This window comes from Pan paniscus, chromosome 4 (assembly GCF_029289425.2).
Source record: "Pan paniscus chromosome 4, NHGRI_mPanPan1-v2.0_pri, whole genome shotgun sequence".
In the NCBI taxonomy this organism is placed as follows: Eukaryota; Metazoa; Chordata; class Mammalia; order Primates; family Hominidae; genus Pan; species Pan paniscus.
The window spans coordinates 142,299,115-142,312,257 of NC_073253.2; the positions used below are offsets into that span (position 1 = coordinate 142,299,115).

Genomic DNA, 13,143 nt, shown 5'->3' on the forward strand with positions numbered 1-13,143 from the left:
CACATCACATATAGAAGGTATACAACCAGCTTCTGACTATAGAAATGTGGAATTCTGCAGTGCTTAGTTGAAAGGGAATTGCCAGAATGTTTACAAGGCAAACATACACGTATGCATAGCATGCTAGGTTAGAAGGCAGCAGAGAAGGTCCCCAGAAAAAAACAGGAAATGGGGAGGGTGTAGAAGGCTCAGCCTACCCTCTCTTTAAAGCATTAACTTAGGACCCCCAGAAACCACATTTCATGTAAGTGCTGAAAGTCAGCTGTGTTCTTACTGCTCTGTAACCCAAGTACAGACTCCAAGTGAACCAATCCAACAATCAACACTCCACAGTGATGTACTAAGCTAATTCTATTTTGCTAATTGCTTTCTTGGGCATGCACCAAGTTATCAAACAGACAGTGACAAAACAGAGAGCTCGGACAGATGTATGTGGCAGCACCTACTGATTTTTGTTTTCTTGACACTGGTTCCAATGACTTGTTTGCATGTTAAATGAAACAAGGAAAATTGGCAAAATATTTCTGAGTTATTTTCTAATTAGCTGTGTCAGCTTTGAGATTACCTTTGCAACATTATTCTGTTCTTCAGAAAACGCTTCCCTTTCCTTGTACAAGACAGACTGATTTCAGAAGCAGATCTAAGTCTGTTGGATACAAGCTTTTGCCAGGAATGACAGTCACCTAGTAGCTACAGAAAGCAGCATCAGCAGAACCCGTGGGAAGTCAGACACCAGCCCACTTTTCCCACCCACCCAGACACTCTCCCTCTCTGGTCTGTACCTTCTGTGTGGCAGCTGGAAGAAAGGATGGTGTTCGGAGGTCTGAAGATGTAAGGCAGGTAACGAGAGAAGCATTTCATCTTCCAAATAAAAAATAAAAATCTAAATAAAAACACAGTCTCCTGAATCCATAAGGATTCTCTCGGCCTTTTAAGCTGGCTACATCACCAATATGTTTATGTAGGTTCTTTCCCAGATTTGCAAAGCTGGGGTGCCCGAGGAATAACTGGAGATGGGTCCCATTTTGCCATCAGCGCCAGGAAGCACTGCCTTACATTTCTGCATGCAGCTCAAACTCAGAAGCCCCCAAGCAAGCCGGGATATAGCCTCTTCATTGGCTGAAGCTCCTCTGAGCAGGATTTGCTGAGTAAGTCAGTCCTGCCTGTAAACACACGCTGAAATGCTCTGCCTGAAACCTCTACCTTTTCCCGTGTGGTGAGTTTCTCTTTTCGCAAGAGAAATCCAGCAGGATATGGGAGTAGTGAGGATAAGTGACCATCTCTTATTTAGCTGAAAGATCAGATGAAACAAAGACAGCATAGTGTTCCGCCCTGGAGAGAGATGGCTGTTAAAAGGAGCCACCCGTAATGCCATGGATCTCAGGAATATTAAAGTACAGTGCAATGAAATGGGTCTCTGTCCTTGCTTAATCTAGATTTAGTTCTATTTTTTAAAATACTAAAGCCCAAACAATAGGACCATTTATCATTTAGGTGAAGCCAAAAGCTGGATTGAGTAGTCGGTGACAGAGGGCTAACACAGATAGATTCTGTGCTCCACTACTGCCTCTTTCTTCCCCTGCCAGCCTTAACAGTGAAGCAATAACTTAGTTCTGAGTTATTCACTCTCCAAATAGAAAGCCACAACGCAAGAATAGAGACTAAACCCAAAGGAACTGACCCTTCATCAATCTGTGAACCCTGATGGCATTAAAAAACATGGAAAAACTAAGTTGATACAAGGATTACACAACTTTACCAAAACTCTCACTGAGATTTCAAATGAGAGAGAGAGAGAAAAAGAGAGACAGAGTCAGAGACAGAGACAGATAGACTGATATTATTTAAGGACATGACCAACCACAAGATATAAGTAATTTGGGATGGGGAATTGGTTTGGTTTTGGCCCATGAAATAATAATGACTTTGGAAACCTTATCACTGGAAGGCAAGAAAGCACAGGGCTTCAGTTTGGGGTTTATAAGTTCTGTCAAAGACACTATTGTATATAATGAAGAGAAAGAGTCAAATGTCCTTCATGCTGCATTCAGAGGCACAAGGAAATGATTTAAATGTCCATAAAAGAAAACCAACATTTCCCTGAGAAAGATTTTTAAAAATAAAATAAAAGTGTGCCTTGAAAATCTGATGGAATAATTTTTAAGCCTTTATGGGCTCTCTTCCTTACAAAAATATTTAACTTGGCATTGGAGAAATGTGCTGGTCTCCCCAGGAGGGAAAAACAAAGTCATTAGAGTGCCAGGACAGACCATGGTCATGTCAATCCATTCCCCCACCAGTATGCCACCTCTCTGGCCCTTGGACTACTATGGCATGGTGACAAACTGCTGGCAGTGTCGGGCCATTTAGTTCTGCAATAATCATATAACCTCCTTAGACCCAGGGACTTGGCAAGGGAGGGCCATCCTAAGTAAGGTGCTGTTTAAACAGTGCCTAAGTGGTCTGGTTTGTTTTTGTGGGTAATTTCAAACTAGTGACAGAAGACTATATGCAGGAGTGTCTCCCTAAGAGATACTTCATATCTAACCTCTGGCCAGCAGTGAGGGAGTGGAAGGAGTGTGGGCTTTGGGTTCAACCTGACCCTGACAGTTTGTATCCCAGTGCATTCACTTAATGGCCAGGTAGAAATGAACAAATTTTAACACTGCAAACCTCAGTTTCTCCTTCTATAAAATGGGAACAATAACAAGGTTTTCCTCATGTATTCTTGAAAGAAGTGAGACAATAAGCATAGAGATCTGGCACATTGCAGGCACGTGATAAACTACCAATGTTGCTGCTGTTAGCCTTCTCTGAGCTTCTATGCCATACACCAACCTAAGAGTAGCTGAAGAGGGGATGTGCTTAAGAGGAGTGAGGCTGCAGTTAGACAGCCAGGGTTTAATCCTGCCTTTGACATTGACTTGCTGTGTGATCTTGGGCAACTTACTTAACATATTTTAGCCTCATTACAGGCCTAACAAGGATAATAATAGAGTCTTAAACGACACTGTTGAGGATACGATAGGATAGTTCATATAAAGGGCTTAGCTCAGTGTCTAGCACACTGTAAGTGCTTCCTAATTTTAATTACTATTGTCTATAACAGTAGTATCAGCCCTTAATTACAGCATATTACTTTATTTACTTACCTATCTTATCTAAATAATGAAAGTACAAACTCTTGAGGGGGAGATCAACGTCTAATTCATCTTTATATCCCTACTGCCTCACCTAGTGCCCGCACAAAGTAGATAGTAAATATTAGGTGAGTAAGTGAATCGATGAATGGATAAATCAATATATACGGGTAAAGCTTCTGGAAGATATTTTATACTTTTTATGTGGGCGTGAAGGTCCTTTACAGCACAAATGAAGTGGATTTGAGCCTATCATAAAGCTGGAATAGATCATTCAAACAAAGGCATTATGGAATTTATAGATAGACATGCTTCAACTTTAATTGTGTATTTCAGTCTTAAATAAATGGTAGGCACTTAGCGAATACTTTCTAAGTCAATAGTAGGCACTCAGTAATTACTTCCTGAGTGAAAAAATACTCACTGAGGATGCTGGCCATAGCTATCCTCAAATAACTCAATAAATACAAAACAGAACAAACAAAATGTGTCTTCTCCATTAGAAGCAAAATAAACAATGGGACTAGAACTCAAGTCCCAAATAGGCCTCTCCAAACCAGCCAATACCTCTTGACCTCGATTGAAAATATGTTTTCAATTGAAATCTAAAATGATTGATTTAGTGTAAGGCCTAGGCACCTATCTACCCACATGCAGAATGGGCAAGAGGCAGAGAGAACAAATTTGAAATTTCTTTGGACAGTGAATCTGCTGCAGGTAGTTTGCACTGCACCATTTGAACTGTTTCAGTGTGCTTCTTGTCTCTTTGATTCTCTCAGCAATCCCATTTTATAGAAGAGAAAACAGGCTGAGGGAATATAATAATTTATCCACAGGAGATCTCATATTTCCACACTGGAATCACCTGATGAGCTAATGAAGAATGCAGATTTCACAGTCCTCAAGCCAATGGATCCAGATTCCCTGGGGATAAGAAGTGATTCTTCCTTTAAAGTTTGAGAACCTCTGGAGTAAGATGTTTAATTTCATGCTCTGGCTTGACAAGTTTGGGTAACGGAAAGTTTTCCAAATACCCTTGTCCTAAATCATGTATCCAACAATTTATTGCCACCCTGACGATATATCAGGCTGAGTGATGGCAACATAGGATATGAGATACCACCCCTGCTCTAAAGAAGTGCATATTCCAGAAAAAAGAAAGACTAATGAACTGTTTTAATAAAGCTACATATGGGCTATGACAGCAGGAAGAGGATACGAAAAGATTCTTTGGGATTATAAAGCCCCAAAAAGTCAATGTTACAGATCCATGCTTTTGCATTAGGCATTATTTATAAAAAATGAAAAAAAACACCTCCTGTTAAAAGGCAATTATCTTACTGGGAGGCATAACAAATGAAGAGTTAGCAGTCATTAACTCTGTAAGTGGCATTAGTCTCGGATATACCTAATGTCATCACAGATAAGAGCAGGGTCACCAGGAGAGGAATGGTGTCATTATAAGTAGAAGGGAGGATCTAAAGCAATGGCAGAGGTTTCTGGAGGGAGAGCACCAGAGCAGAAAGAGGTCTCTGAAAGGGAAACCAGCAGCCTCAGAGAAAGGAAAGATAAAGGTGACCCATTTAGGTGCCATGTGAGAAGGCCCCTTGAGTGTGGCAGAGCAGAGTCCAGTGACCAGAAATTTCTCCAGATGATTTCCGCATGTCAGGTTCTGACAGTGGCAAACAAGCAATTAATTGGGAGTTTCTTGAGTGCTGTGCTCTGAACTAGGCTGCTGTAAGCTTTTCTTTAGACTGACCTCCTGGGAGAGCAGAAGCAACCATTTCTGCCCTGCGAAGTCCAGCTAGAGCCCCTGCCTTGGGGCCAATAGACTTGGAGTCTCCTAACTGCCTGTTTTCACTGGTTCCAGTCCTGTTGCCTACCTCACTGAAGCCCACATCTTACAGAAAAGTTACCCTGATAATTCTCTCTTTGTATGTTTTTACAACCTCTTTTGGGGGAAGTTTCATCCTCACAGTTTTTCATTTTGCTATGAAAGAAACTAAATCCCAGGAAAAAAAAATTAGCTTATTTAATATTAATCAGGATGAGCCTGCCCAGGTTTTTACTTTTAAGTCAAAGCAAAGCAAATTCCTACTCATTCTTCTAATCTTAAATAAAGTGCCATATCTCCAGGGAGAGGTTTCTTGATGCCTCAGACTGGATCAAATCCCCCTCTTACAGACTCCCACATACGATGTTCCTCTTTTAAAATACTCGTTCATTATTGAGCATATTTATTGAATACTTACTTAGGCCAGGCACTGTGCATGGTGCCAAGGAATCAATAGTAAACATGACAGATAAAATACCTACTCTCAGCCAGGTGTGATGGCTCACCCGTCTAATCCTAGCATTCTGGGAGGCTGCAGTGGGCAGATCACTTGAACTCAGGAGTTTGAGACCAGCCTGGGCAATAGGGTGAATACCCACCTCTAAAAAATATACAGAAAATTATCCAGGTGTGGTGGTACCCACCCATAGTCCCTGCCACTTGGGGGGCTGAAGCAGGAGGATCACTTGAGCCTGGGAGGTTGAGGCTGCCATGATCCACGTTCACACCACAGCACTCCAGCCTTGGTGACAAAGTAAGTGAGAGTCTGTCTTAAAAAAAAAAAACAACAAAAAAACAAAACAAAACAAAAAATGAAAACCTACTCCTCTCTTCTTCGGGTATAATAACCATTCCCAACATATACAGCTCCTGAGCTGCTGTGAGGATTAAATGAGGTAATCCAATAAAGTGCTTAGAATTCTTTGATAATTGCTGTTTAGTATCTGACACCCTGGCCAGACCCTAAGTTGCAAGAAGGTAAAAATTGGACTTTTTTAATGCTGAATTCTGAGATCAAAGTTTGCTGCCTGAAGCATAAGAGGAGTTTGATAAGTACATGCTGGATTGAATTGAGCTGAATTGAGTTGAACTGAATAAAGAAAATTCTGACAATTTCCATCACACTTCCTACACCCACTAGCCAGTGTGTGAAATTCACAACTTGTTAAATTCTGACCTGAAAGAAAGAGGATCCTCTTTGTGGTTAGTTCATTTACCCATTCATTCATACAATATAATCTTTTTTAGCAGCTATTAAATGCCAGGCACTCTTCTAGGTGTTGAGGATACAGCAGTAAATAATATATTAAGGTTTAGCTCTTTGAGTTTATATTCTCAAAGAAAGAGGTAGGTAATAAACAAACATTACATCAACAAGGTTATTTTAGGTGGTGAAAAGTAGAATGAAGGAAATAAAGTGGGACATGGATTAGAGAGTGACTGCTTTGCTTGATGGTCAGGGAAGGCTTCTTGGAGGAGGTGACATTTGAGCTGAAAATGAAAGACAAATTAATGGCCAAAGAATGGGTTTGGCCCTCTCATTTACCCCACTGTAGCCTGCAATTTATCCTCACCGAGATTTCCTCTTCTAATTTAACTAACTACCTACAGATTTAAAAAATAATTTATTTAACATTTGTTTCACTGCTTTAATATAAGCTCTACAGGGACACAGGGTATGTTGTCTTTCTCACTCATTGCATCCCTTAGACCTAGCAGAGCAGTCAGGAGTGACTTGATTCATATTTCTGATTGGCAGTCTGGACTGATGATTCAGCCAGCTCTCTTGGCATGTGACTAAAGCAAGAGAGAGGTGGGCAGCTACAGATAAGACTGAAGAGGACTTTGAAGATGGGGGTTGGCTCCATTTAGAGCAGCTGCTACCATGCAGCAGGGGAAGAAAAAAAGCCCAGTGCCTCACAACAGAAGATTTTGGCTCTCATTAAAAAGAACGAAAGAAGGAAAAGCACAATAAAGCCAAGCATGTTTTGCACCAAATTTTACATAGTAACTCTCATAGTACCTAGAAAGAGTAGACAAATAAAATCTCTTAATTTATAAAGAGAAGTCAGAGCAGGTAGGCAACAGGATTTTTGTTTGTTTGTTTGTTTGTTTTTTTGTTCTGAGCCATGGAAACATGATTTGATTTTAATAGATGATGATAATACAGTCATGTGCCATAATGACATTTCAGTCAACTGTGGACTGCAAATATGAAGGTGTCCCCGTAAGATTATAATACCGTATTTTTCCTGGACCTTTTCTATGTTTAGATATGTTTGGATACACAAATGCTTATCATTGTGTTACAACTGCCCACAGTACTCAGGACCATGACATTCAGGACTGTACAGCTTTGTAGCCTAGGAGCAATAGGCTGTACCATCTAGGTTTGTGTAAGTGCACTCTAGGATGTTTGCACAATGACAAAATTGCCTAATAATGCTCTTCTCAGAATGTTTCCCCATCATCAAGTGATGCATGACAGTAGTAATAAGAGCAATCACCAAATCTATGTTCATCTGAGTTCTTCATTTATCTGAGTGACTAGGTTCCAGTTACTCTGCTAAGTGCTACACCTAGAATATCTCATTGAATCCTCCTGAAAAACCTAAAATACATATCATTATTTTATCTGTTTATAGATGAGGAAGTTTACACAGAGACATTAAATAAAGTCAACTGCAAGCAAGTGGAGGAGGTAACATTCCAGTACAGGCTTTCCGCTTATTCCTTCCCTCAGGCTGTCCCATGCCACCGTGCTCTCTGAGTTGCCTGGTCTGAACATTATCTCCCCTACTGTCTAGTATAGGACACGGCACCAAGACTGACACTAAGATTTTGTATCTGCTTATTTGGAACTTGTGGGTATTTGATTAGGGCTGGGCAAATTTACTTCTGACCTATTTGAAAGAAAGAGTTTGCCAATGACTACCGTAATCATGTAGAAGAAATCTAGCAAAATCCACACACCTACCTATCAATGCCTCCAGAGATCCAATATGTGTTGAAAGTTTGCTATTCCTAGGACATAGTGCCAAGGACTGTGAGATTAGATGCATGTATGGGCATAGAATGAAAAAGGGAGGGAGGGAGGGAGGGAGGGAGGGAGGGAGAAAGGGGGGAAGAAGGGAAGGGGGAAGAGAGGAAGGAGAAAAGGAAGGAAGAGAAGGGAAGGGAAGAGAAGACAAGGGAAAGGAAGGGAAGGGAAGGGAGATAGAAAAGAAAGACTAAATTAAGTAATAAATATATAAATATTACAGAAGGGCCAAAAGAGATGCATAGTAGAAAACTCTCACACCTAAATGGAACATTGGGACAGAATCCAAGAAAACTTCCTGGAGGTGGTAGCATCTGAGATAGGCTATGAAGGAGAAGAAGAATTTGCACATGTGAAGATATAAGTGGGAAGAGCCTTCTGGTAAGAGGTTAACAGTAACAGTTTTATTAAAACAGCTCAAATTCACTCTTTCTCCTATTTATTATAAATTAATGGAATTATAAAACATATTTTAAATATATAAAGCAGATTTCAGTTGCTGTATTTGGGCTATGCACTTATTAGCTCTCATTTGGAAATAGTGGACTTTAATATTTCTTGTCCAAGCTGGATAAAAAATGTTCCAATTATTCAGTGTATATAATGCCTCAAAGCCTTCATAAAAAGAAAGCATTCCAAAGTAAATCCAGAATGTGCTTCCTGTTCTGCAGAAAAAAACTGTCCTATCTGCCTCCTTCCCAGACATCTCTGCATTTTAATTAAATCATGAATATTATGAAAAGGAACCAATATTCTGATATGAAACAATATTTTAAAAGGATTGCTGTGACTCTGATATCTATTTTGGCCTTAGAGCCTTCCCCAGGATTAGGCAGCATATTTCTTCTTGGACAGATGAGAATGTTAGAGGATTTGAAAGGAACGCAGGACATGAATCCAGGTGGCAAGATCTTAGTTTTCTGACCTGTAGGCTAACACTTAGAGATACAGAATAGGCATTTGAGTAAGTGGGTTTAACGTCTTTTCAAGAAAACACTTTTAACCCAGTTTTCCTCTTGATTCTGAGAGGCCATAATAGTAAATCTTTTAGGAGGTAGCAGAGGAGAAAATGTTGTACCTGCTGTTCTTACAGTAAGGGGCCAGATTTGCTCATTCAGCGGGGACCTTCCCCTGGGCATGTCACACTGCTCACAGCAGCCTGCATGAGAGTTCTGTTTGGCCTGCAGAGTATTATATTTTCTAATTCAAACTTCATGCCTTTAAACAGGGTATGTACTCATCAGTTCCTCTACATCTGGATTACATCTGGAGAGATTTACACAATTACCTTCCCCTTTGCTGTTTCAGTCTATGAGCTTTGCTTTATGGCAGGGTTTCTCAACCTCAGCCCTATTGATATTTTGGACAAGGTAATTGTTGTGTGGTTGTGTGGGGGAGATGGGGCTGTTTGAGGATGTTTAGTAGTGTCACTGTGCTCTACCCAATAGAGGCCAGTAGCACACCTCCCATCCCCCAGTCAGGACAATCCAAAATGTTTTCTGACATCAGTGAATATCCCCGGGGATGCAACATTACCCTCCCACACCCTATATTGAGAATCACTGCTTTACAGCAATACGGCCTCAGAGACCTGGGCTGTGATAATGGACACATTAATTGCATATTAGGCAGCATAACGAGGGTAAATAATATTTTGATTAGAATAAAGAAGAACTAAGGTCTGTGTGTAATTCTTTATACTTTAGTTTCCTCACCTCATTCTCCCACAGGTCTAGTATACAAATCAAAACAATCTAGCATATGAAACAATATTTGTAAATGTGTTTTGAAAACTTAACTATATAAAGTTGTTGCCATTTGGTCTTACCTAGCTCTTTAGGCATCCACTGATACCGGCACATTGAAAAATAGCAGCTCTATTCCAGGATAAATCATTTAAACTGTAAGGCATTCCATAAACCAAGTACACTGACAAGGAGTTGAACTTAGCAGTAAGAAATACCAGTTTGGGCAGTAGAATGAATTTTCTTGGAGTATCCTGTCCTCTTGGTTTTTCTTGCTGATTGGAAAGCTAGTATTCTTTCATTTATTTAATCATGCATTTATTCAATATGTATTTGCTAAGCATTAGCATACGCCAGGCATGGTGCTGGGCACTAGGAATGCTTACACAACTTGTAGTTGTATATCAGCAAGTAGTTGTAGCAGATGTGTTAGATATAATCCTGTCTTCATGCAGAGTATGGACTAGTAGAGAAAACATACAAGGAGCAAGAAAATTATAATGCATTTGGTAAGTGTACGATGGAGAACATTCAGGACCTTCTACAAGGGCCACGAAGCTCAGAGTTCAGGGTTAGGAAAGGCTTACTTGGGAAAATGAAACCAAAACTGAGATTTGAATGATGAATGGGGGTTGCCAGAAAAAGAGAGAGTGAAAATATTTCTGGCAAAGGGGACAGTGTGTGTGTAGTGCTGGAGGTGAGGGGATATGGCATTAGAGGACACATGGAGCAGAGAGTACATGAGAAGAATGGTGAGTGAGACTGGGGGTATCCTAAGAAAATGAAACCTAATGAAGCTTTTTGGGAGGCAAGTGACATATGTACACACTGGAGATGCTACTCTGGATACAGTGTGAAGAATAGACTGGAGGTGGTCAAGACAATAAGGAGAGGGGGAGTTAGCCAAAGAGGCTGCTCCAATATCCAGAGAAGAGAAGATGGTGTCCAAACTAAGATAGTGGCAATGGAGTTGGAGCGAGGTTGAGGGATTGGAGATACTGACCTATTTAGAGAAAAGAGGGAAAATGACATATGACTTAGAGATAGAGTGCATGAGTATGAGTGTTGAAGGAAGTTAGGAAGGCAGAGCCAAGAATGATTCTTGGGTGTTTGGGAGGGCTTTTGGAGGAAGAAACTGGAGTTTACTACAGCCATTGCTACTATTGACAAAAATGAGAGTTTATGGGGTGCCTGCCGGGTGCGGGTCCGTGAGCTAAATGCCAACAAGCATTATCTCCTTTAAATCTTGTAACATCCCTGCGAGATAGGATGTATTATTCTCAGGACCCCCAGGCTCAGAATAACCTGATCAAGGACCCACACCTGGTAATAACAGGGTCCTGATTCGGGCTGGAATCAAACCCAACAGACTGACTCCCAAGTCAGGTTGTTAAGCCTGCTCTCTTAACTACCACATAGAACCATTATTGATTGCCTTGAATATTTATTTTCTGGGTTTAAATCATAGGTTTTCTGGTGACTAATGATAGTTTTGGAGGAACCATTCAATCATTTAAACTCTTCAAATCTCAATTTCCTCTGCCAAAATCTAGGTATTGGAATATCTCCTTCAGAGGGCCCATGGAGTGAGTAAGTTAGTGCTAACATTAATAATGACAGAGCAAGCATTTATTGAATGCTGACTGTATTCCATGCTGCATTGTAAATTCTTTACATGTATTAGCTAATTTAAGCCTCACAAGAGCCCTGGATGTAGCTTTAATTATTATCCCTATGTTACAGATGAAGAAACTGAGGCACAGATACATTAAATGCCATACTCATATAGCAGATTTGCTGGAATGCAAACCTGGGTGAGACTTTCTGGAACCTGTGCTCTTCACTATGGTGTCATGCAGCCTCTGCTAAGAAGTGAGACCTTAGAAAGTGCTTGACACACCAAGAGCCTAGCACCTGGAATGTTGGATGTGCTCAGCGCTGACCATAATTTTTCTTCAATTTTAAGTTTATCAACTTTTCAGTAAGTGCCAGGCACCGTATTAGATAAATAAGATAGATATGGCCCCTGTCTTAATGCCTTTCTTGGACTACTAGAAAGCCATTTCTAATCATGATTTTTTTTTTTTTTTTTTGGTATCATCAAGCCTCCCTTGCCCATGAGAAGTTGGGAAATGTCAGCAGTTTCTGAGGAAGGCTTTAGAGAAGACCAGGGAAGCCAGGCTTCATCAAGAGCCAAATACATGGCCTGACCCACTCTGCTGATGTGATTAGCCTGGGTGTTGGCCAAAAGACCACACCAAGGCCCTTGGTGGGCTACTGTCTTTCCTCCTTTAATATTTGTGCATTTAATCACCACCTAGGTTAAAGAAAACAGCTGATTGATAAAATAGAGGTAGAAAATGCTAACATCTGCTAGACGGTCAGGAGGTTTTTATTTTTAATTGAGAAAAAGTTGTCTACATTTACGATGTACAACATGGTGTTTAAAAATATGTACACATTTTCGAATGGCTAAGTTAATTAACATACACATTATCTTATATACTTATTATTTACTTATAAGAACACTAAAAATCTACTCAGCAATTTTCAAGTATACAATACCTTGTTATTGACTACAGTTACCATGTTGTACAGTACATCTCTTGAATTTATTCCTCCTGTCTATCTGAAATTTTGTATCCTTTGTATCCCCAACCTCCTCTTACCCCAACCCCTAGTAATTATCACTCTACTCTCTGGTTCTATGAGCTTGACTTTTTTAGATTCCACAGATGTGAGATCATCTGGTATTTGCCTTTCTGTGCCTGTCTTGCTTCACTTAACATCATGTCCTCTAGATTCATCTGTGTTGTCACAAATGACAGGCTTTCTTTCTTTTTCCAGGCCAAGTAATATTCCCTTTGTTTTTCCACCGGAAAGGATATCAGAGAGAGACTCTAATCCCTTAATGCCACAGGGGAACCTGAGTGGTGGAAACATTAAGTGGTAATGTGGAAGAGGAAACTTCCACATAACTTCATTCTGTCTGTTTTCCTTTCTGTACCCCACCTTCTCTGTCTATAAGTGGGCAGATCTTCTAGAAAAGATCTCCCAGTTTCCTTCAAAGGAAATTCCCTCAAATTCCAACATGCTATGAATCTAAGTGTTTAATCGCACAGTTACCTATTTGTTCATTAACATCATGTGGGTAAATAATACTTGGATTAGGTGTAAGAAGTCCTAATTAATTGCTCATGTTTGTTGATGATGTAGAGACAACTAGCAGTCTGTAATTTTCTTCCACTTGCTCTGACATCATGTCTGTAGAACTGGAGCCTAGAACCCTCTACAGGTGTTTATTGCTCTTCCCAAAGATGAAATATAATCTTTGTGTGCACCCAGGTGTAAATAATCTTTTTAGTAAACACATGGATCTGATGG

The 13,143-nt window shown here is 40.2% G+C and overlaps 1 protein-coding gene across 10 annotated transcripts in view; it reads right to left on the bottom strand.

Moving 5' to 3' along the window:
* PPP2R2B (protein phosphatase 2 regulatory subunit Bbeta) overlaps positions 1-13,143 on the bottom strand; it is a 483,915-nt gene that overhangs the window by 457,166 nt on the left and 13,606 nt on the right. For 2 of the 10 annotated variants that reach the window (XM_034960729.3, XM_055112756.2), the window contains exon 1: positions 783-1,085. The exons of 5 other annotated variants lie outside the window; for them this stretch is intronic. In XM_034960729.3, the coding sequence (XP_034816620.1) occupies positions 783-856 (74 nt within the window). In that variant the 5' untranslated portion in view covers positions 857-1,085. Of the gene's footprint in view, positions 1-782; positions 1,088-13,143 lie in introns of those variants that run through there. 3 more of the 10 variants (XM_055112754.2, XM_034960728.3, XM_003829075.5) reach the window with 3 other exon arrangements.